We start from the raw sequence: 23,656 nt of genomic DNA on the forward strand, positions 1-23,656 counted from the left end.
GACACAAAAGGGCAGTTCATTCAGTCCTAGAACGCTTTAAAATATTGTTTTAACTAAAGTCAGGATGTTCCAACCTGGTGATGTGAATGAAAATCTGGCTAGATCACGAAGTTCCAGACACAATCGGAATCAGATGTTGTCTCCCGATTAGGGATTGGATATTTATTTTATTAAGATTTTGACCAGTGCTGTATATTTCAAGCTTATTATCACAGATAAATACTTTACTTGAATCATTACATTTTATTTCTTCGGAAGCTATTCACAGATTTGGACTTCCAGTATCAATTACTCTTTTAATAAATGTTTAAAACTGACAGCAAGTGTCTCGATTGGTTTTTCTTCACACAAACAAAAACCTACTAAGACATTACAAAAGACCAAAGAACAGGTTTTTGTTTTTAATGAGAACATCAGTGAGACGGCTGTCAAGTGACGGCTACAAAGTACAAGCTCAGGAAAAAATGATCCAAATATATATTTTTAAAAACCGCCCCTCTCACCCTCATTGGGTGGTTTCTCCTCCAAGCTCGGGTCCTCTACCAGAGGCCTGGGAGCTTGAGGGTCCTGCAGTATCTTAGCTGTTCCTAGCACTGTGCTTTTCTGGACTGAGAGGTCTGAGGTCTTTCCAGGTATCTGTTGTAGCCACTCCTCCAGCTTGGGGGTTACTGCCCCGAGTGCTCCAATTACCAGTGGCACCACTGTCACCTTCACTTTCCATGCTTTCTCCAGTTCTTCTCTGAGTCCCTGGTATTTCTCCAGTTTAGATAGATAGATAGACAGATAGACAGACAGACAGACAGACAGACAGACAGATAGAAAACAACTGAAATGAATAAATGGTCAGATTGATATGAACTAGTCATGAATATTTGTCATTATATTTAAAAATATAAGAAATTTATCATTAATCATTCATTAAATTATTATTTTTAAGAATTGTTAATGGAGATATAAATCATTTATGATCAAAAATGTTCAATAGTTCTGAAGATCCTAAAGCTTCAATCACCAAACTTTCCCCACATGACTAATTATGATCTATTTTTACTAGTTACTAGTAAACTATTCTTTCTTAGTTGATAGTGGCATTATTTGTACTTGATTGTTCAAGTTACTTCACAGAAGTGCTCTGTTTTAGTGTTAAATGATAAAGGAAAGTTAATCAAATAAAAATTGGGACAAACCTGGATGTATTTATTATTTGTTCAGTTTTTAAATTTGTTACAAAAGCATTGGATTGAATCTTAATATTGGCAGATTTTCCAAATCAAATGACTCAGAATCTGCTTGGGGCCAAAAAAAGCCTGATGGGGAGATCTTTAGTTTAAAGTAACTCAAATGAACCACTAAACAGGAAAAAGTGCTGCTGGCTCTCGTGGATGATTATAATTTTTTTTCTTTTTATTTCAAAGATCTCAGACTTTCTGGTCTCATTTCTTAAAATGTTTATCACAATGAGTTTTGGTGTCTACATTTAGCTGAAATCTGCTAATCATGTTCATGAATCATGTTCTTGTTCAGTCCTCATATTTGTGTCATAATGTCCTTTTGTTAGCTGTTACAGAACCTTAGGAGGTAGAATAGTTTCCCTTCCACTGGAAGTGTGCTGATCTAATGCACTTTTTTCTCTTTTAAAGTGTGCTTTCATCAGATACTACCCCTCACATCTGCTCCACGCCTGTCAGTTTGCATTGGAGGATAACAGAACATTACTAATATGAGTCTTATTGAAATAAGAGCTAATGAATGTGAAGTGTAAAGTGTGAGTTGAGCACGTGGAGAGAACCCTTAACTGCAGCTTCCATTGAGTTTACTGAAGTTCTAGTAAAAACTCTGTTGGAACATCCTTTTGTGTGATGGCTGACAGAGAACCACAGAGGAGAACAGGAGGAGTGACATCAGCACCGCTGAGGAGAGCTCCAAAGCTGCCAGAAGGTTGGTGAAGGAGGCTTGAAGCACGGAGGCTGGACATGTGCTCAGATCTGGGAATTTGAAACCTCCTCTTTGCTCATCAGCTTGGTGAGTCAGAACAGCAGTCAGGCAGAGAGTTCTGGTCGCCAAACACCTTTTCCAGCCCAGTCTTCAGCTCCAGTGAAGACGCCACATGTGCACACGGCAGACAGCAGCAGACCCAGCCGGCCTGCAGGAGAGCAAAGGTTTGTTAGGGGGGCAAAAACTCTGAAAAAAGGGGCTGATAAATGGCTTTCTGCATGATGCTGTTCAATATGTGAGTGTCTTTTATGAACTGCTAATGTCTGTTGTTCTGGTGTCTATCTTTTTACCACTTCCTCTGAAAGTTGTTGTGATCTTCTTTTGCATTTCCTCAGTTCATCATCTGTCCAGCAGGTGGCATCTTTTGACTGCATTTTCCTCCATGTTGCTTTATCACAGGGATTAACATTCAGAGTGAGAAGGATATGTTAAAAGCATTTTCATTCAAATCTTGCAGACGTGTAGTGTATATATAAAGCTATATTTTACAAGACAAAGTCAACTGGGATACACAACATCCCTGAATATGGTTCACCCTGCTTTTACTTTGGTTGGACTGTGTCTACAGCCAGTAGTCTCTGTACATGTGAGCCATCATTATAGCTCATGTTGCTGTCCATTCCCAGGAATGACCTGATGGGTTCTAGCGTAGGCCACAGCTCCCCAAAGCCTCCTGCAGCAGCAGACGCTCAGCCTCCAGCGCCCAGCAGGTACAGCATCACAAAGAGCCCTCAGCCAGAGGGAGGGGCAGTGTGCAGCCTTCTGCGTCTGCTGTGTTGCTCACATTTCTCCACCCATCTCATAAGATGTAGCACTACGGCATCAACCCTCCAACCTGCTTGGAATTTCAATGAGGACGGAGGAAAGAAACAAAGCTTTATCTCTTTTTACTCTAAGAATATTATGAGTTTTCTTTTCTTTGGTGGTAAGATATAGGCATAATTATAACATTAATGTTACTTTAAAGTTCAAGTGTTGCTATTTTAGTTCAAATTCATTAACCTGTGAGGAGAACAGGAGAAGAAGTGAAATGACTGTTCAATCCATGCATGATGAGGTCAAAGGCCGTTTGATTGTGTCTCCTGCAGGTCTGTCAGTGGGAAGAAGCTGTGCTCCAGCTGCACTCAGCCATTAGGGAAAGGTGCAGCAATGATCATCGAGACTCTCAGTCTCTATTTCCACATCCACTGCTTCAAGGTTGGTGAGGAAGACGAGGCTCATCCATCCAAAGTCTGATTTACCTCCAAACACGGACAAAGGGCCGTCGAAGCAAAGATGTCTAACGCAGTGAAAGGAGAAAGAGAGAGAAAGAGAAAGCAGTCTCTTTTATCTCCCCTCCTGTGCAGAAATAACTTTAGCTAGCTGAGGACAGACTGGACATCAGCTGAACCTGGTCTTGGTCCATGGGACGTCCTGAAGCTGTTTTCTGCCTTACTTCCTTCACTCTCAACGTCTGCCCTTTGTTGACTCTAAGGATATGCTGACAGTTTAGGAGCAAATGTTGGAGTTGAATCTGTGGTTTTTGTCTTCAAGGTTCCTGACTTGAACTGTCCCAAACACAAAATGAAGAATCAAACTTTGACAGAGAAAACAGATTCTGATCTTTTTTCAAATATCTGCTTCATTCCTTTGATAAGTCCTTATAGATCCCACCTCTTCGGTCCAAAAATACGTGTTAGCATTTCTAGATATTTGATCAACTAATAATCCTATTTTCATTTCATAATAAAACACTCTGACCTTCTGATGTTGGAACTGAGAGCATAGAGTTCTTCTTCTTCCAGCATTTGTAAACAGGCTGTTTTCTCTGTCCAGTGTGGTCTGTGCAAAGGGCAGTTAGGCGACACAACCACCGGCACCGACGTCCGGATCAGAAACGGGCTCCTGAACTGCCACCAGTGCTACATCCGCTCCCGCTGTGAGTCTCCTCCCACCTTTCATCCTCTGTTTAGATTCTTTTACTCCCATTTTACTTCATGCTCTTGTGGAAACCAGCTTGATTCCTGGCTTTGGTCAGGTTCCAGCTTCACTGCAAAACATCTGCTTCCCCTGGAAAAATAAGCAGCTCAGACAATCTTTACGTCAACAAAACACACCGAATCCCATTTCTGAAAATGTAACTGGAGATTTTGTGTTGGTCATATTTATTGACAATAAATACAAGTGTTAATTTTTTATTTTTGAAAAACTTTGAGCCACATTTTCCTAAAAGAGCTTTTTAAACAGTGCAGTGTGTCCAGTCTGTAAGGCCGATCAATGGGAATTTGGATTTCTTGAGTTGGAGAGCTGCTTTTTTGAAGCTGCAGTGAAAGAATCAGACTGAAGCATCAGTTAGACACAAGAGACGGAAGATACTTTTGTAAAGAAGATGATTTTTCACATAGATGACTTTCCATATCCTCTCCCACTTCATGCAAATATTTGGGTTTCAATAACTCTACAGCAGTCAACATCATTTTAGGATAAAGAACCCTCTAAATGAAATCCTCTTTCTAAGGCTCCTGTGTCTTCATCTCAGAATGAGCCCGTTTTTCCTCTCTTAGCTGTGTGTCCTGTAACATCTGATCTCTGAAAGGTAATTGTGATTTTTTTTTTTAAGTTTGGGGTTCTTTCTCTTCTCTTCTCTCTCTTTCTGGTTATTTAGCGGCTGGACAGCCAACCACATTGTGATGCTGAACTGGAAAGCATGGAGTTCAAAGAAGAAACTCATCCCAGATGAACCATCTGCAGCGTGTCAGGATGCTTGCTTCCCCTGCAGCCCAATAACCACCGGAAATTCATTATGTTAACAAAAATGGGGTCGAGGGCAGTTGACCATTCAAGACAATATAGTTTGTATTTGTGTCATCAGATCTGTGGGTCAAATCTGGATTTGATTGGTCCTTGTGCAACCATGTTTAATCCCACAGCAAGACAGATGTCACTCAGAGACGGCCATGTTGGAAATAGAGACATTAGCAGGTTTCCTCAAGCTGCAGGTGATGAGAATCCCAGAACCGCAACAGCAATCTGTTGTTCTGAATTAGAATAATGCTAAAGTTTGTTTTCCTGTTTGGGTGAGTCTTTTGGCAGAAGAGAAACAAAGAACAACCTGGATCTTTTTAGGTCTCCACTGGCTGAATCTGACAGTTACAAATTTATTTAATTCTCTTCAATCAAATAACAGATTCAAAGAAACAGAAGCTTCATTTTAAAGGTGCAAAGTTTTCACTTTTATCTAAATATTAATATGATATGCAATTAGTATATTTGTAACCTTTTCCTGTAATGCAAAGGTGCAGAATAGATGCAGGATGTTTGAGCTGCTTCTGTACTTCTGCTGCTCCAGGATCAGTTTGGAAGGATTTGGATGAGCAACATAATGTGGAAAAAACAAACAGCTGTTTATTATTTTTGGTTTGAAGTCATTCATTTGGCCCAAATCACACCCCATAGATGTAAACGGTCATTTGGAGTCCTTCATTACTCCACTTTAAGCTCCTGAACATTTATTGTTTTAAAAGCTCCTGCAGCTGTGACAGCAGCTCCCTCCCAGAATGGCTCCAGTGCAGAGAAAACACTCACATGTTCAGATGTGTGTCAACTGATAGGACTTTAACTTTCTTAAGTTGTAATGATTTTGGGTTATTAAAGTGTAATAAACATTAGCTTTGTTGTCTTTTAGATCAGGTCTGAGTGTAAGTGTACAGTAAGTGGAGTAAAAAGGAGGAAATGTGGGTTTACCCCAAATGTTTCTACTGTGATGGAGACTTCTGGATGCTGGAAGAAAGGAAGTTATTTTCACAGTCAAATAGTTCCTTTGAAAAGATTTGAAAATACACAGTAATCCCCAGATGTTTCATTTAGTTACACTGCAAAGTAAAATGGACACATACCGGCAGCTGCTGCATCAATCTTGACCCAGAATACCAACTTAAAACAATGGCTACCAGCTTCACATTTTAACTAGCTTTCTTTTCAGTAAAGGAAAATGTTGATTTACAAAAAAACCCTGCATGTTTAAGCTAAAGCCAAAAGAATTACTAACCTGGCTCTCCTTCTGCCACCTGATCCTCGTCCTCCAGCGGGTGTCGTCTCTCTCAACGGCTGCATTCTTAAGCTTTGGTTGTGGTTGTGTATTTTATCTTTATCCTTATTTAGTTCTAAATACATCTCAGTTGGGTCTCTTGCGCTGGGATCTTTGAAACATACTTCTTTAGTGGAAAACAAACATGTTGTGTGTCTGTTCTGTATTTATTGTAAAGATTTACCTAAACACTATCAAGAATGTAGGTTCATTTAATGTTTAAATGCAAGGGCGTTTGTTATGACATATTTTATGTTTATAAATAAAATGTTACAAACTAGTATGGCTTCTGATTTTCCATTTTTCAATATGCTATAAAAAGTCTCCCATAAAGATTTATTGTTGTGGAATGGCAAACAGCTGCAGTATTATGCCTTTTTAACAACCCTGGCTTTGACAAATAATAACCCAAAGTAAACCGAAAACCTTTAGTTGTGTTGACTTCCTCTGAGAATGTTAAACAGAGCTACTGCAGATCCTTAAAACAAGAGTGGCTGAAAAGAGAAATCCCACCACCTCTAAAAAGTGTTTAATGTGTTTGGGATTATAAAGGAAATACAAAAATACAGCCACTTTGATTGGTGACTATGTAAGTAAAATGTATTGAATGAAATGTAAGCTGTTGACATGGTTGAATAAAGCTCTGGTTCTAAATAGAATGTAATAAAATCTTCTTCTTCTTTCTCTTTCGGCTTTTCCCATCAAATATTTGAAATCGGCATGGCCTTTAGTCATATGTTTACTTCACTTGTCATAGGCATTAAACTGTTGACAGCACGTACATTTCTCACTATTTTTCATCAATTTTGTTTCTATGTATAAAAGTATTTGTCCACGTGTTTATGGAACGGCCCAAATGAAAACGGAATGTCTTCAAGCGGCTCAGAAGGCTGCAAGCCGCGCGCCGGAGCTGCCCTTGGTGCTGAAACGTCCGGCCTCTTCAGCCACCGGACCCTCAGCCACTGCTATGAATGAGAGCAAGATTTAGGCATTCCTTCTGAATGTTATAGACGTTTACAAAACAGGAGTAGTAATAAGGAGCTGGTATGGTGGTCAGCCCTGCAGCCTCACGGAAAGAAGGCCTGCTTGGAATGCAGCATATGAAGGGTTTCTCCAAGGACTAGCACTTCCTCCAGCAGTCCAAAAACATGCTTCAAAAGTTGACCGGTGCCTAAAATGTCATGTGTGTGTGTGTGTGTGCGTGCGCGCGCGCGCGCCCGTGTGTCGTCCGTCCTGAACAGGTAAATTGTCCAGAGAGTATCCAGCTTGCTGCAGAACCTCCGGCACACCGCGGGACTAAAGGAGGAATGGAATAATTAATCACAAAGAAAACAGGACTCAGACAGGCGGAATTATTCATTTTTTATCATCAACAATCATTTCAATGGTACACCTGGAAAACTATGTGCACATGTAGAAATATTTCCTTCTTAAATATAAGCATTCATTACCTACATATAAATAAGTGTCGGATCGTGGACAAAGAATGTTACATAATGCTCACAAAATGGAAAGAAACTCAGTAAAATCAGACAAAGAGACAACATGCAAATCATATAGAAATAAATACAAAGTTCGGGTCCTCTCTCCTTTTTAAAAGCTAAAAGAAAGTCTTCAAGGGAATTAGGTAAAACATCAAAAAGACTTTATGGTCGCTCTAGGAGGGAGTATGGTCTATGGTTCAACTACAGGAGACACTTATACTAACACTATACAGTTTGAGCCACAGAACACTGCCGTAGAAAGACACACAAAACAAACAGAGTTCATGTCGGGCGAACATTGCAGGAGTTTGTGCCATTTTTCCTCGCGGAAATAAACGTCTTTATATCGATAATTGAAAGAAACTAAACGGAGCAGCTGTGGAAGGGAAAGGTGAGCCTGGAGGGACGTCCACGCGGCAGCGCAGCGCGCGGCAGCGGGGCGCGCGGCGCTCCTGCTGCAGCGACGGCCTTGAACCGCCCACCGCTGTCTGGTCAGTCACGTGATCCGTGTGGCTCTCAAGCACGTTTTAAACCGTCTTTCCACACCTGTCTTCATCTCGGAGAAAACAGAAAACACTGGCTCTTTAGGGAGATGTGGACTTTGTTCTTATGACAGCATGACTCGCTATGATGGAATATTTTTACAGGAAAACTGTTGATCACAAGAACCATCGCAAGGCAAAAAATAAAATAAACGTATTGGTCTTTTTCTGACGTTGCTTTATTGCCCCTCAGTGTAACTTGGGCGATTGCTTTTTCAGTCTCAGGAGAAGGAAGGAAATGTGTCTGTGTCTCCCCCTCTGTGATGTGACGCGGCATTAGAACATGCTGGTCTTCACTAGCGTCGCTTTGGCCCCGTTCTGTCTTTGCAAAGACGACAGTACGCTTGCGAAGGGCCCCCCCAAAGAGTCCGGGATGGATGTGATGGTACCAGGTGCTGTGGCCCAGCCTTGGCTCTGTGCTGTCACTCCCATGCCAGTGGAAACGGAGGGTTTTGCTTGCTCCAACTGTCCGCTTCCGGTGGTGTTGACTTGTCCGGTAGTGGGGCTCGGCCCGCTGCAGTTGGAGGTGGGGACCGGGTTCGGTCCCGGTCCTCCTGTGCTGTCGGGGTCGGTTGTCTTGGCGTCTTTGCTGTCTTCGTCCCTGGAGTCGGACTTCTTTCCAGAGCTGGACTTGGCGGCCGCGGCGGCCGCTGCAGCTGCGCGCTCCTGCTTGCGGAATTTGGCGCGGCGGTTTTGGAACCACACCTGAGAAAAAAGAAATATATATAGATGAATAATAAAATCCAAATGGTGCAGTGCCGGGACCACGTGTCTGAGTCGAAGCGGAAAGACGTTTTGGATAAATGTAAATGTGCCTACACCGTTTAGTTTTGCTGTCAAAAGCAGCGTTTAATCTCGTAAATCTTTTATGTGATTGAAATGTTGCTAAACTAAGGAGGCTTCGTTGAGTTTCGCTTAAATCCACATCAGTGGAGCATGTTGCAGGCGGGTTTGCGCGTGTTGGACAGCCGCGGCGGCGGCGGCGGCGTACCTGCACTCTGGCCTCAGTCAGATCGATTTTGAGAGCCAGCTCCTCTCTGGTGTAGATGTCCGGGTAGTGTGTCTCAGCAAAAACCCGCTCCAGCTCCTTCAGCTGAGCGCTGGTGAAGGTGGTCCGGATGCGCCTCTGCTTTCTCTTCTCGTTCAGTCCCCCGTGATCCGTGAAAAGTTTGTAGGGAACTGGAACACAAAGGAGATTGAACCATCAGGAGCGTCGTCGTCTGAAAACTACTGCCGTGGCGGCGCAGGAGTCCGATGCTGTCAAACAGGAGAAAATTCCGACGGAACATTTGATCTGAAATCCAGTCAAGGACGCGCGCGCGTGGGGCTGGAGCTTCAGACGTCTGCTACATTTGATTAAGAGGTTCAGAGCTGATAACACCGCTGACCTGTGATGCGCTTAATTGTGATGTTAAACTAATTGTTGCTCCTCAGATTGAAGCTGGAGTTTGAAAACTTGTCATATTGCTGCTGCCATCCGCCCCGCTTACTGTACCTCCAACTCTGCGTCAATAATGAGCTTTAGTCTTTGGTTATCTAATTATTTTCGAAGCTTTATGTCTCATTGCAAAGTAAATAAATTATGCCTATCATTTTGGCAGCTTAAGATAATTCTGTTGGCGGTTTTGGGTGTGACTGGGATAGTATAACCCTGTAACCGAATTACGGCTCGCCTGCAATCGCTTCTAACGTGATAAATTCTTTCATTTGTGTAAGCAAATTTCGTTTGGTAAATACTAAACACATTTCCATTTTCAAATGCAATCAGGGCGTCCTATAATACAGCGTGTCGAGGCTCCGGCGCCGCTGCTTACCTGCGGCGTACGGGCTGCTCTGGTGGTCTCGCAGGGTCCCCAGGCTGCAGGACCCCGGCGTTAGAGACGGACAGCCGGAGGTGGCCCCGAAAGTGGTCCTGATGGGATTGTACTGAAACCCACTGGCTTGACTGCACGAACTGAAGTCCGCATAGGCCGATGCCAAGCTCGACGTGTCCATCCCGGCCATACATGACTCGTAGGCAGAGGAATTTAGGTAAGAATACTCCATTTTATACATTTGAGAAGGCTCTGTAGAGACTGAAATCTGCACTTCCCTGGAAAAGATGATCAAAGAAAAGTTCCCAAAAACGGGCGGGAAGGGAAAAAAAGACAGTAAAAAAAAGAGGACGCGCTCGGAGATGGGGGAGAGTTGACTTGTTTGGTTTGGACTGGTTGGAAGGCAGCTGGACGGTGGGTAGATGTTCACTGCTCAACGCCTGCTCCAAAACTGGCCTCCTTTATAAGAACCTAGCCCTGTTTTATGAAAAGCCCCCTAAGAGCCGCCTAGCCCGAGGTCTCTAGAGCATATAGTCCTCATAATAAACTTGGCTCTTTCCGCTTGGACAATAGCAAAGCGTTTGGTCTTATTGCTGGCGCTTTTTTACATGACAATAACTCATCAGTCTATTGGGCTGGCACTGGGGGCCCGGGCTGTCCAACCTCCCTATCATTGATCCCCTGCATCTCTAATTAGAATTTAATACCACGCCATTACGCACCCCTCCGCCGCCGCCGCCCACCCCTCTACCCATCCACCCCACTCCTCTCCAACCACCATCTTGCCCTTTAATTCAATCACACCACTTGGAAATAATGAAAGTTGGGTGACGATTCTCCCTGATCCAATTTTCTCCAAGCTTTTAAGCCTTTTAAGCGACCGTATACCTTGGGCAGGATTTCACAGAGTATTCCCCCTCTGCCTCTTCTTTCTGCCCGTATGCTCGCATACTCCCCCCCCCCCCTCACCGTTCTCACTGGTATTTTCTGCACGGAAACACTCTGCCTTTACTCCTCTGACAACAACGGTCCAGACGCGAAGTTTTATGCAGTGGTTTCTTTATGCAAAAAGAAAAAAACAGTAATACTTCCTGTCTGCCTTTGTTCAAAAACCACTTTTGTTCTGCAGTGAACTGTGATGCTTGTGGCTCTGACTCTCACGCACGCAGCGCGCATCTACGGCATGCAGGCACACTGTCTTTTTCTGTTCCGCTCAGGCCTCACTTTCTGATGATTCCACCTTAAAAGTTCGACTAAAGGATATGGTTGATTTAGAAGCAGATCTCGGTTATTAATAAATGAAAATATCCCATTTCAATCAAACTGCCATCATCATCCATCCCTTCTGCTGAACAGGGCGGCAGTCCTCTCCTGTTCTCGCGCTGCGGCAGTATGGTCTCTTCTCAACTTCCGGGTGTGTGTTTTATGATTCAAATGAGTTTATAATTCTCTTCATTACTTTCATTATTTCGTTTATTTGCCAAATAACATCTTTCTAATGAAAGTAACGAACTGGCGAGGCAGTCATCGGACCTCTTAGGCTCTCAATATTGGCTGAGTGCTTAATTTGGTTTGTGTAATAGGTTTGTTCCTCTGCTTGTTCTGCCTTTTTTTTCCTTTATGCCCCTTCAGTGGACGGAGTTCAAGTCTCTGTTAGAGATGCGGATTCTGCTCTGAATTACCGGAACACGAAACGCAGCGGATTCCGTTCAGCAGAGCAGATGACGGCGCGTCAAACCCTCAGCTAAGGTTTGAAGAGCAAACCATCCCGGGAATGTTTTCACTTCATTTGTTTTTCATACATACATACATATAATATAGGTGTATATATAGAGAGACTTAATTTAATAATCCTTAAAATAATATGGGCTACATTTATCAAATAAAATAAAAGAACTTGTCTTACAGCCTGATCAGTTTTATAAGATTATCAAGGATCATTCGCTTTGACTTGTTTGTCGCAAACTGAACTGATTTAGTTTAGCTTGCAGAATTAAGAATTTTTAAATATAAAATATTAAAGAAAAAATTAAAAATATTAATATTAAAAAAGAAATCTGCCTCTCTAAAATAAACGTTTTGTTTATTTGTTTGTTTTAAGCACAAAAAATCGTATTATCCAAGCAGAATATTTTTCTTTTCCTGTATTTTTCCCCTAAAATAAAACATAAAACAAGCAAAAAGGGTTTTGATTTATGGTGTTGTTGTTGTTCTCAGCAAATAACCAAAGACGCAAAACAAAACGTTGACAGTCTAATCCGAAGTAGAAACGGAGACCAGCTTTAATTTGCCATAATTGATTTCTCAATCCTGGTTCCGAGTTTTCTCCTTTTCCTGCTTTGTGTCGTCAGAGATCAATGAGAACAGAAAACCTCCATTCTTCCCTGACACCGCCGGCCCTGTTATGTAAATGTTTTCTCTTTCTTTTTTCTCTTCTTTTTCTACACACGAGCTCGGGCTCAAAAGTTGTACCAAATGGCTAATTTGATTATTGAAACCAAAGAGCCAAATGGTTCACCGTCCTCCCTCCACGCGTCTGGCAGCGAGAAAAGAAACCATCTCTGAGAATTAATCTAATAAAGCTCAAAGAAACGAGAAGTCTTTTCTGATATTTCGCCGAGGCAAACACAATTAGAGCTTTTAGCCATCGCTTTCTTTCACTGAAGCCGCTCTTTCTTCTGGTGCTCTGCGGTCCCCCGCCGCAGTCCACCAGCTATTGGAACCCCCCCCCCCCCCCTCAGAGTTTTAACATCTTTTAATTCTGTCAACCGGCTCGGGGAGGAGAAAAGTCGCTGTGTACATTTTTGAAGGGAGAAAATGAAATGTGATGGACGGGTTTAGTTTTGGTCACATGCAAAAGGCGCAGACAGGTCCGACAGGCCCAACGCGCACGGCGAGCACGGCCCTTTTGCGCCAAAAATGGTCAAGCACTTGAAAGGGTTTACAGTAAAGGCGAGCAAAATGGCCATTTAATTTAAGTAAAGCTAAGTTAATTTGCAGTTATGTGGCAAAGAAAGGGCTTCACTTAAATAAATCAGGAAAATGCGATGTGTCCAAGAACAAGCCCTCAGATTCCCCGCGCAACAAAAGCCACGAGAGAAACTTTCCACTAGTGCGCACTGTCGTTGCTCAGCGATGGAGGAATGCTGGTCGACAAGAAGGACAAAAAGAGGAACAAAATGCCATTGTCTTTGGATGGATGCACTCCCCGAAAAGGCAAAGAAACAGAGGAGGATAAAAGCGGGCCGACCTGGGAGGGCGCCGCTGTCATCCACCATGTCTCACTCCGCCCGAGGAAATCCACCGCTTATCAGAACGGTTATTAATAAGGCCGCGGGTTGAAGGGGAAGGGCTCCGAGCTGATGAAACATTCATCGCGCCATGCTCTGATGACAATTTAGTCTGACGTCTCAATTTTGAAGGACGGCTGAAGAAATGCGTGTTTTAAAACAGCGGAAGGGAAACAGATTTGGTTTTCTTACTGCTGATGTGTGTTTTTACATCTGAGCTGCCTCGCTTTGAAAAGAGCAATAAAGGTAATCAACCAACCCCTGTGGTGGTGGTGGTGGGGGGGTCAACCTTTAAGGTGTCCCTCGTCTTGCGCAGCAGAAACGCATCGAGTTTCCAAGCGCACAGATGGAGAGTGACATCTGGAGAAGAGACTCAATGTCATTAGGAGCTGCTGGCTTTTCTGCAGGTCTGTGCGCGGCACAACAAAAAACCTGCAACCCAAAGTACGCGGGGGTGTCCGCCCGATGCCTGCCAGCTCGTAGCTGTTTGGGAGCCTAGGTCTACAGATCTGTTGCATCTGCAGTCTTAATGATTATATTTGGGGGAGGACATACATATCTTTCTCCAGAAAATGGATTCCCTGTGATGTTCTGACGTGAGTGTGTCCCAGTTCTGCTGTTGTCTTTCAGGGACTGCAGCCAGAGCTTGATCCCTCTCCTGCAGCCTCTTCTGCCTTATCTGCGCTCCCAAAGTGACCAAGAGACCAGCCAATGGATTAACATAAAAATCTTATTCCGAGGGATAAGATCGGAAACATATTAGCCTCAAACGCGGCCTTGGCACGAGCCAGAGCCAGGCGAGGAATCAATTACTAAATTACTCCAGCCTCTAAATCGACATTAACGCAGAGAAATGCCATCGACCGCTTCTGAAATAAGATTTCGCTGAGATGTGATCATTAAATCTCTTGCCAGTGTTCAAGAATTTGATTCATAAATTCGTCTGAAATGAGATGGAATTCAATTCTTATCGGGGCTCTTGTCATCGTTTCATTCCGCGCCGTTTAACGCTGGTCATGAGATTCTCCCTGTAAATAAAGCGACTCATTGAATCCGTTTGTCCGCGACACTTTGTTCGCTTGTTACTCATTTATGTTGTCATGCAGACGGACGCACGAGCCCTGCTGCTGTAGCTGCTGCTGCTGTAGCTGCTGCTGCTGATGTAGCTGCTGCTGCTGTAGCTGCTGCTGCTGTAGCTGCTGTTGCTGCTGCTGCTGCTGCTGTAGCTGCTGTAGCTGCTGTAGCTGCTGCTGCTGCTGCTGTAGCTGCTGTAGCTGCTGTAGCTGCTGCTGCTGTAGCTGCTGCTGTAGCTGCTGCTGTAGCTGCTGTTGCTGCTGCTGCTGCTGCTGTAGCTGCTGTAGCTGCTGCTGCTGCTGTAGCTGCTGTAGCTGCTGTAGCTGCTGCTGCTGTAGCTGCTGTAGCTGCTGCTGCTGTAGCTGCTGCTGCTGCTGCTGCTGTAGCTGCTGCTGTAGCTGCTGTAGCTGCTGCTGCTGTAGCTGCTGCTGCTGTAGCTGCTGCTGTAGCTGCTGCTGCTGTAGCTGCTGTAGCTGCTGCTGCTGTAGCTGCTGTAGCTGCTGCTGCTGCTGCTGTAGCTGCTGTAGCTGCTGCTGCTGTAGCTGCTGCTGTAGCTGCTGCTGCTGTAGCTGCCGTAGCTGCTGCTGTAGCTGCTGCTGTAGCTGCTGCTGCTGCTGCTGTAGCTGCTGCTGTAGCTGCTGCTGCTGTAGCTGCTGCTGCTGTAGCTGCTGCTGCTGCTGTAGCTGCTGTTGCTGCTGCTGCTGCTGTAGCTGCTGTAGCTGCTGCTGCTGCTGTAGCTGCTGTAGCTGCTGTAGCTGCTGCTGCTGCTGCTGCTGTAGCTGCTGTAGCTGCTGTAGCTGCTGCTGCTGCTGTAGCTGCTGCTGCTGCTGCTGTAGCTGCTGCTGCTGTAGCTGCTGCTGTAGCTGCTGCTGCTGTAGCTTCTGCTGCTGCTGCTGCTGTAGCTGCTGTTGCTGCTGCTGTAGCTGCTGTAGCTGCTGCTGCTGCTGTAGCTGCTGTAGCTGCTGCTGCTGCTGCTGCTGCTGTAGCTGCTGTTGCTGCTGCTGCTGTAGCTGCTGTAGCTGCTGCTGCTGTAGCTGCTGCTGTAGCTGCTGCTGCTGTAGCTGCTGTAGCTGCTGCTGCTGTAGCTGCTGCTGCTGCTGTAGCTGCTGCTGCTGTAGCTGCTGCTGCTGCTGCTGCTGTAGCTGCTGTTGCTGCTGGTGCTGCTGCTGTAGCTGCTGTAGCTGCTGCTGCTGCTGCTGTAGCTGCTGCTGCTGTAGCTGCTGTAGCTGCTGCTGCTGTAGCTGCTGTAGCTGCTGTAGCTGCTGCTGCTGCTGCTGTAGCTGCTGTAGCTGCTGCTGTAGCTGCTGTTGCTGCTGCTGTAGCTGCTGTAGCTGCTGCTGCTGCTGCTGTTGCTGCTGTAGCTGCTGCTGTAGCTGCTGTAGCTGCTGCTGCTGTAGCTGCTGCTGTAGCTGCTGCTGCTGTAGCTGCTGCTGCTGCTGTAGCTGCTGCTGCTGCTGCTGTAGCTGCTGTAGCTGCTGCTGTAGCTGCTGCTGCTGTAGCTGCTGCTGTAGCTGCTGCTGTAGCTGCTGTAGCTGCTGCTGTAGCTGCTGCTGCTGTAGCTGCCGTAGCTGCTGCTGTAGCTGCTGCTGTAGCTGCTGCTGTAGCTGCTGCTGTAGCTGCTGTAGCTGCTGCTGTAGCTGCTGCTGCTGTAGCTGCTGCTGTAGCTGCTGTAGCTGCTGCTGTAGCTGCTGCTGTAACTGCTGCTATAGCTGCTGCTGCTGTAGCTGCTGCTGCTGCTGTAGCTGCTGCTGCTGCTGCTGCTGTAGCTGCTGCTGCTGTAGCTGCTGCTGCTGTAGCTGCTGCTGTAGCTGCTGCTGCTGTAGCTGCTGCTGCTGTAACTGCTGCTATAGCTGCTGCTGCTGTAGCTGCTGCTATAGCTGCTGCTGCTGTAGCTGCTGCTGCTGCTGTAGCTGCTGCTGTAGCTGCTGCTGCTGTAGCTGCTGCTGCTGCTGCTGCTGCTGTAGCTGCTGCTGCTGTAGCTGCTGCTGCTGTAACTGCTGCTATAGCTGCTGCTGCTGTAGCTGCTGCTGCTGCTGTAGCTGCTGTAGCTGCTGCTGCTGTAGCTGCTGCTGTAGCTGCTGCTGCTGTAGCTGCTGCTGCTGCTGCTGCTGGAGCTGCTGTTGCTGCTGCTGCTGCTGCTGTAGCTGCTGTAGCTGCTGCTGCTGCTGTAGCTGCTGTAGCTGCTGCTGCTGTAGCTGCTGCTGCTGCTGTAGCTGCTGCTGTAGCTGCTGTAGCTGCTGCTGCTGCTGTAGCTGCTGTAGCTGCTGCTGCTGTAGCTGCTGCTGTAGCTGCTGCTGCTGTAGCTGCTGTAGCTGCTGCTGCTGTAGCTGCTGCTGTAGCTGCTGCTGCTGTAGCTGCTGCTGTAGCTGCTGTAGCTGCTGTAGCTGCTGCTGCTGTAGCTGCTGCTGTAGCTGCTGCTGTAGCTGCTGCTGTTGCTGCTGTAACTGCTGCTGTAGCTGCTGCTGCTGTAGCTGCTGCTGCTGCTGTAGCTGCTGCAGCTGCTGTGGCTGCTGCTGTAGCTGCTGTAGCTGCTGCTGCTGCTGTAGCTGCTGCTGCTGCTGTAGCTGCTGCTGCTGTAGCTGTAGCTGCTGCTGCTGCTGTAGCTGCTGCTGCTGTAGCTGCTGTAGCTGCTGCTGTAGCTGCTGCTGCTGCAGCTGCTGCTGTAGCTGCTGTAGCTGCTGCTGCTGCAGCTGCTGCTGTAGCTGCTGTAGCTGCTGCTGTAGCTGCTGTAGCTGCTGCTGTAGCTGCTGCTGCTGCTGTAGCTGCTGCTGCTGTAGCTGCTGTAGCTGCTGCTGCTGTTGCTGCTGCAGCTGCTGCTGTAGCTGCTGCTGCTGTAGCTGCTGCTGCTGTAGCTGCTGTTGCTGCTGCTGCTGCTGTAGCTGCTGCTGCTGTAGCTGCTGTAGCTGCTGCTGCTGTAGCTGCTGCTGTAGCTGCTGTAGCTGCTGTAGCTGCTGCTGCTGTAGCTGCTGCTGTAGCTGCTGTAGCTGCTGTAGCTGCTGCTGTCGCTGCTGCTGTTGCTGCTGTAACTGCTGTAGCTGCTGTAGCTGCTGCTGCTGTAGCTGCTGCTGTAGCTGCTGTAGCTGCTGCTGCTGTAGCTGCTGCTGTAGCTGCTGCTGCTGCTGTAGCTGCTGCTGCTGCTGTAGCTGCTGCTGTAGCTGCTGCTGTAGCTGCTGTAGCTGCTGCTGCTGCTGTAGCTGCTGCTGCTGCTGTAGCTGCTGCTGCTGTAGCTGCTGCTGCTGCTGCTGTAGCTGCTGCTGCTGTAGCTGCTGCTGTAGCTGCTGCTGCTGTAGCTGCTGCTGCTGTAACTGCTGCTATAGCTGCTGCTGCTGTAGCTGCTGCTGCTGCTGTAACTGCTGCTATAGCTGCTGCTGCTGTAGCTGCTGCTGCTGCTGTAGCTGCTGCTGCTGCTGTAGCTGCTGCTGCTGTAGCTGCTGCTGCTGCTGCTGCTGCTGTAGCTGCTGCTGCTGTAGCTGCTGCTGCTGTAACTGCTGCTGTAGCTGCTGCTGCTGTAACTGCTGCTATAGCTGCTGCTGCTGTAGCTGCTGCTGCTGTAGCTGCTGCTGTAGCTGCTGCTGCTGTAGCTGCTGCTGCTGCTGCTGTAGCTGCTGTTGCTGCTGCTGCTGCTGCTGTAGCTGCTGTAGCTGCTGCTGCTGCTGTAGCTGCTGCTGCTGTAGCTGCTGTAGCTGCTGCTGCTGTAGCTGCTGCTGCTGCTGTAGCTGCTGCTGTAGCTGCTGCAGCTGCTGCTGCTGTAGCTGCTGTAGCTGCTGCTGCTGTAGCTGCTGCTGTAGCTGCTGCTGCTGTAGCTGCTGTAGCTGCTGCTGCTGTAGCTGCTGCTGTAGCTGCTGTAGCTGCTGCTGCTGTAGCTGCTGCTGTAGCTGCTGTAGCTGCTGTAGCTGCTGCTGCTGTAGCTGCTGCTGTGGCTGCTGTAGCTGCTGTAGCTGCAGCAGCTGCTGTAGCTGCTGTAGCTGCTGCTGTAGCTGCTGCTGCTGCAGCTGCTGCTGTAGCTGCTGTAGCTGCTGCTGCTGCAGCTGCTGCTGTAGCTGCTGTAGCTGCTGCTGTAGCTGCTGTAGCTGCTGCTGCTGCTGTAGCTGCTGCTGCTGCTGTAGCTGCTGCTGCTGCTGCTGCTGTAGCTGCTGCTGCTGTAGCTGCTGTAGCTGCTGTAGCTGCTGCTGCTGTTGCTGCTGCAGCTGCTGCTGTAGCTGCTGCTGCTGTAGCTGCTGCTGCTGTAGCTGCTGTAGCTGCTGCTGCTGCTGTAGCTGCTGCTGCTGTAGCTGCTGTAGCTGCTGCTGCTGTTGCTGCTGCAGCTGCTGCTGTAGCTGCTGCTGCTGTAGCTGCTGCTGCTGCTGCTGCTGTTGCTGCTGCTGCTGTAGCTGCTGTAGCTGCTGTAGCTGCTGCTGCTGTTGCTGCTGCAGCTGCTGCTGTAGCTGCTGCTGCTGTAGCTGCTGCTGCTGTAGCTGCTGTAGCTGCTGCTGCTGCTGTTGCTGCTGCAGCTGCTGCTGTAGCTGCTGCTGCTGCTGCTGTAGCTGCTGCTGCTGCTGGTGCTGCTGCTGCTGCTGCTGTTGCTGTTGCTGCTGCTGCTGTAGCTGCTGCTGCTGCTGCTGCTGCTGTAGCTGCTGTTGCTGCTGCTGCTGCTGCAGCACCAGAGGGAGGGGGTGCTAAACCTCATCACTCATTTTTCTCGGCTTTGGCCTCCTGCATTTCAACCCCTCTGGGGTCAGGCCATATTTTATTTAGCATAGTCCACTGGCAACCCCCCACCCCCACCCCCAGCCGGCATTAGCAATTGACAATTATTAGCCTCGGCCTCATAAATCAGCTGCGTGACCCGTTATTATTGTTGAATTGAATAGCTGTTGGGGAAGTGAGGGTCAGTGTCATTAACTTCCCTCCACAGTCGCCCCCTCCCTCCTCTGCTCCCCCCTCGGGCCCCCTGAAGGCATTTGGCCCTCTATACAAGGACCTGCTGGCCAATAGTGCCGTGTGGTCGTCCCAAAAGCTTAATCACAGCAGCATTAAGCGGCAGACAGCGGCCCTTTGTGCGCACGTAGGTTTACTGGAATTAAGCGATTAATGGTCATCTGAGCGGCAGGCGACAAGGCGGCGCATCGAGAATGATGGAGCGCTCTTTAATACGGAGAGCAGAGTCCGCGCGGGGGCGTCAGGCTGAAAGGAAGGAAGGAAGGAGGGAGGGAGGGAGGCTGGGGCCGCAATTACAGTTGGCCGTGTGTCCGATCCATCATAAAACGTCAAGGTCATTGTGTATTTATTGATTATGATACAAGGCTTTGTGGTGCGCCCCCTCCCACATTAAAATATGCAAAAATAGCACATGTAAACACCTGCTATCTGTTTTCAAAGAGTTTTGTTCTTGTGCCCCCCCCCCTATTTAATATTGCTTTGATGTGTAATGACTGAGCACGTGGCCCTGCCTTAGACTGTTTATTTTGCCTCCAGCCCCCATCTGCATAAAGCAGGAGGCAGCTTATATGAATTATGATTTCCATATAGTCAAAAGAGGCGCAACAAAGGAAGCACAATAATGTTAGCATGTGCACCAAGCAGGGCTTCCTGAAGCCATTGTTTCTGAAACAAATGATGTGTCCCAGGCTTTAATGAAGTCATCAGTGACACCATGGAGGACTGAATGACAGCACTGCTGCTGTAATAATGCAGCGGCGAGTTGATCCGGATCCACGGGACACACCAACCAGTTTAAAGCAGATCTCTGAAGGATCACCTGTTCACAGAGCATGCCGGCCTGCAGGTGCCCCCATGTACCACAACAGAACAATACAAGGCAGGTTGGACTAAAATATGAACATTGGGGGAGAAAAACTACCAGATTTCAACAAAATAAAATAGGACTAATTCGACACAGACTACAATCCAACGGTTTTGGGGATTTAATGTATGCTGAAGGTTAAAAATGCTTCTGATTGAATCACAGTTGGATGGCAACATAGGTTTATGGAAAACAAAGACAAATGTTTCTCATGAGAAAACATTATTTTACTGTTAAATCATCCATGTTTAGGTTTGCTTCTTGGCTTTTGTTTAGTGAGAGCATGAAGGAAATGCTGCAAACATTATTTTGATCTTTGGCTTTACTAACCTGAAGGAATGCTGGAGCCACTGGCTTCACCAAGTTTCAGGAGTTGTTGAGTTTTACATTGACAGCTCAGTTACATCGAAAGTATTAACATAATATAATGTCAGAAATGTTTCATCTTAAATATTTGTAAAAAATCGACGTTTTGAACTACCACCATCATCCTTTTTATTCTTTCTAAATTACGTTCCTTGTTTTTAGTATGAACTGTGATATTAAATGCATGTCACAAAATAATCTTCAACAATTTTGTTGAGATGCTTTTGTTTTCCTGCTGCTTGATTTCAGCAGCAGAAAGAGCTGAGTCACAATTTCCTTTAGAGGATCCTGAAATCCTCATACATCTTGCTGGGAAAAACTTCTAATTACTAAACTGTATATTGGACAAGAAGAAGTCAACTTCCTTGAATTACATACGCACTCTGTCACTGCTGTTCTTCCTCAGAGAGGCCATCCATATTGACAAAAGAGGCTGATTTATATTGCCATGACCACCGTCCAATGGCAGAGCTTGTTGATCAATCAAACCTAATTTGATTGGATTGAACCCTTAAAGAACAGCCAGATGGGAGCCATCAGAGTCTGTTTGTTCACTGCAGACTCTGATTCACTTCCTGTTCCCAGAAGGTCGCTTCTGGACTCTGAAAGATGATGCTGCACCACAGAGCTGCAAGACAAACAGACAATGTTTGGGCTACGATCAATAAATGCTGATGGTAAACCAAAACAGTGCCCTAATTAAGAATGTTTTCTAATGTTTTACTGAGATTCTTGTTTATTAGCTGATCTCTCACAACACACATTGATCTGTAACACATTCTAAGCCACGTTTTTTGTTTCTCGTGCTAATCAATAAAGTTTGTTTTTGAGTTTTATTTTTACCTACATATGCTATATCAGTCAAAAGTGGACAAGTGAGCTGGTGTGTCTTTCCTCAGTACTTGTGTCTCTGCATATTCATTTGTTGTGGTTCCATTTGCACTGTCCTGCTGTAAATCTTCAGCAGAAAATGCTCCTGACATGCTGCAGATTCACTCCTCATCAGAAACATTTGTTCAACATTTTAGCATTAGAGGTTAAAGCTGTTGAATCTTTTCTAGAGATGCATATTTGGATTGTGTGCAAAAAAATAATTATTTAAAAATGCTCTTCCTATGGGCCTTGGTGACCTGTTGGAATCATGTTGTTCATTGTTTAAAAGAAGAAAACCAATCAAATGTAAGTAAAAAAGAACAAGATTCATGTTTCATGGAATTTTAACACAAAAAACAACGATAAAACAATATTTCATTCATCATAAATGACTTTCATCTGCATCAACACTTTTATTCTTGTTTCCTGTTCTCTGTATTGATAAAACATTTTTGGATTCACCTAGTATTGAATACAGGCGTTATAAACCCAGTGCAGACAAACCATGTGTCCAACCCAGAGCTGCCATTGGAGCAATAAAAAAGTAAAAAAAAGTAACTGAAAAATACCAAAGAAACGCTGCAAATAATAAGCGCTTTTACAGCAAAAGAAAGTCACATCAGAAGTGAATCGGGGATTGTTTTACCGGTGACACCTCTCTGTCCGCAGACAGAGGTCCGCTGCAGGAAAGAAGGCTGCCTGTGTGGGCCTTCCGAACTTAGTTATAGTTTTCTTATTTTCATCGTGACAACAATAAAAATCAAAAAGGTCCCCTAATTTGTTTTTGTCTTTGTTTTCCCCTCTCAGGTTCATGCAGGACAGCGAGCCTTCAAATGGGTCACATGAAACACCGCGAAGGCGGCTGTCACACAGACAGCTCTCAGAGCGGGAGAGAAGCTGCTGGTACCGGGGGAATCTCTGTATAATCTCATGAACTCTGAATGGAAACGTGATTACTGATGTTTTAGTAGAACTCTTCATGATAAATAAACCTGATCTCTCAACACCACTTGTGTCTTCCATGCATTGTAAATGACAGAAACACAGACACTGGTCCATGTAGCAATCAGGCTAAAAGCATTAGCTGAAAGCTCCTCCTACACACGGCCTCGACATCGAGCTCAGGATCACATTGTTGGACAGCCTACAAGCAGGGAATGCCCGAGCAGGCAGCCGTCTCCTCCTGCAGTGGATCTCTGTCTGCAGGCGTAACAAGCAAGCGAGCTCCGCCAGCCCCGGACTGCTGGCTGCTGGCAGACAGAGAGGTGTCACCGGCAAAACAATCCCTGATTCACTTCCGTTGTGGCTTTCTTTGGTTTGCAGTTACTTATTTTTTTCTTTTGCTGTGATGGCGGCGATTATTCGCAGCTTTTCTTTTTTTGTCTGCAGTTGCTTTTTTATTTGCTGCATTGGCGGTTCTTGGCCACCGAGCAAATGGACCAGAACACAATTGTTTTCTTTTACACTGATGTCACCATGGATTGTTTTGGGTTACACTCTTAGGGATGTCAGTTTTGCCTCCATAGCTTCTCAAAGAAAAACTTAGAGAGAAAATTTCTGGTAAACTCTGGTGGTAAAGGAAAATTGCGCACAGGTGTTGTGGGAGTCCATTTTTAGCTCTGACTCTGGTCTTATGGTAATAGCTCGAGTTTTGTCTCTGATTGTCAGTGAGCAAATTCTAACCTTTTCTTTGAAGACATGGTTAACCATTCAGCTGGAAGTGGATACATGGACATTTTCCACAGGTGAATATTGGGGAATATTTTTATTGCACTGGGATGAGAAGAAAAGATAAAAACACGGAATAACACGTTTATTATTGATTATTGTTTGGTTTATGATTGTTATTGCAGAGACAGTGTTTACATGCTAAACTTGCTAGTTTTGACTTCAAATAGCCAGTCCCTCGCACTACTTTAAAACAAATGAGTTATTTTTTAATTGGTGTTAAACTTTGGAATTCAGAACAGAAAATTTAAAGAAGATGTACTCTTCAGCTTAAAAAGATGTATAGACAAATCAAATGTGAGAGTTAAGATGAAGGTTTTTAGTGTATGTTACTTCATTTTTCTTACCTACTCACTGTCTAATTTTCTTAGTTATCTCTCTATTGTGTTGGTCGTCAAGAGGTAATGGCAGGACAAGAAAAGTCTAAGAATATTCAAATATACATGCTTATTTCTTTTACTTTTATTTACTTGATTTCAGCTGAGTGCCTCTCCTGATGGACATGTTCTCCTTTTACAGTGTGATACTTCCTAGAGTGTGTTGCTATAAACCCCTTTTACACATTAAGTTGAACTTTATTAGTTGAGCTTTACTGCGACAGAATGGGAGGGTTGGAAAGAAAGAGGTATGACGATAGAGGGG

At 45.9% G+C, this 23,656-nt stretch overlaps 2 protein-coding genes and 1 long non-coding RNA gene across 12 annotated transcripts in view; 2 read left to right on the forward strand and 1 right to left on the reverse strand.

Moving 5' to 3' along the window:
- limch1 (LIM and calponin homology domains 1) overlaps nucleotides 1–6,342 on the forward strand; it is a 92,869-nt gene extending 86,527 nt beyond the window's left edge. For all 10 annotated transcript variants that reach the window (XM_023959453.1, XM_023959454.1, XM_023959458.1 and 7 more), the window contains 6 exons: nucleotides 1,871–1,938; nucleotides 2,019–2,159; nucleotides 2,622–2,705; nucleotides 3,084–3,192; nucleotides 3,811–3,913; nucleotides 4,640–6,342. In XM_023959453.1, coding sequence (XP_023815221.1) covers nucleotides 1,871–1,938; nucleotides 2,019–2,159; nucleotides 2,622–2,705; nucleotides 3,084–3,192; nucleotides 3,811–3,913; nucleotides 4,640–4,665 — 531 coding nt within the window. In that variant the 3' untranslated portion in view covers nucleotides 4,666–6,342. The remainder of the gene's footprint in view (nucleotides 1–1,870; nucleotides 1,939–2,018; nucleotides 2,160–2,621; nucleotides 2,706–3,083; nucleotides 3,193–3,810; nucleotides 3,914–4,639) is intronic.
- Nucleotides 6,343–7,406: 1,064 nt separating this feature from the next.
- Nucleotides 7,407–10,830, reverse strand: phox2b (paired like homeobox 2b). The gene is made up of 3 exons (XM_004086464.4): nucleotides 9,902–10,830; nucleotides 9,079–9,266; nucleotides 7,407–8,792 (listed from the first exon to the last, which is right to left on the reverse strand). The coding sequence occupies exons 1-3, from the start codon at nucleotides 10,140–10,142 to the stop codon at nucleotides 8,364–8,366; spliced, it is 858 nt and encodes a 285-aa protein (XP_004086512.1). The 5' UTR covers nucleotides 10,143–10,830; the 3' UTR covers nucleotides 7,407–8,363.
- On the forward strand, nucleotides 10,010–22,594 carry LOC105353696. The gene is made up of 3 exons (XR_908412.3): nucleotides 10,010–10,118; nucleotides 11,534–11,650; nucleotides 22,094–22,594. It is a non-coding gene; the product is annotated as an uncharacterized LOC105353696 (long non-coding RNA).
- The last annotated feature ends 1,062 nt before the right edge of the window (nucleotides 22,595–23,656 follow it).

Source organism: Oryzias latipes, chromosome 10 (assembly GCF_002234675.1).
Source record: "Oryzias latipes chromosome 10, ASM223467v1".
In the NCBI taxonomy this organism is placed as follows: Eukaryota; Metazoa; Chordata; class Actinopteri; order Beloniformes; family Adrianichthyidae; genus Oryzias; species Oryzias latipes.

Bases quoted from the DNA above. Each gene is read 5' to 3' on its own strand.
- phox2b (XM_004086464.4), bottom strand. From the start codon at position 10,142: ATGTATAAAATGGAGTATTCTTACCTAAATTCCTCTGCCTACGAGTCA. The intron at 9,267-9,901 runs GTAAGCAGCGGC...TTTGTGTTCCAG, and splicing joins GAGCAGCCCGTACGCCGCAG to TTCCCTACAAACTTTTCACG. The intron at 8,793-9,078 runs GTACGCCGCCGC...CTTTTTTCTCAG, and splicing joins TGACTGAGGCCAGAGTGCAG to GTGTGGTTCCAAAACCGCCG.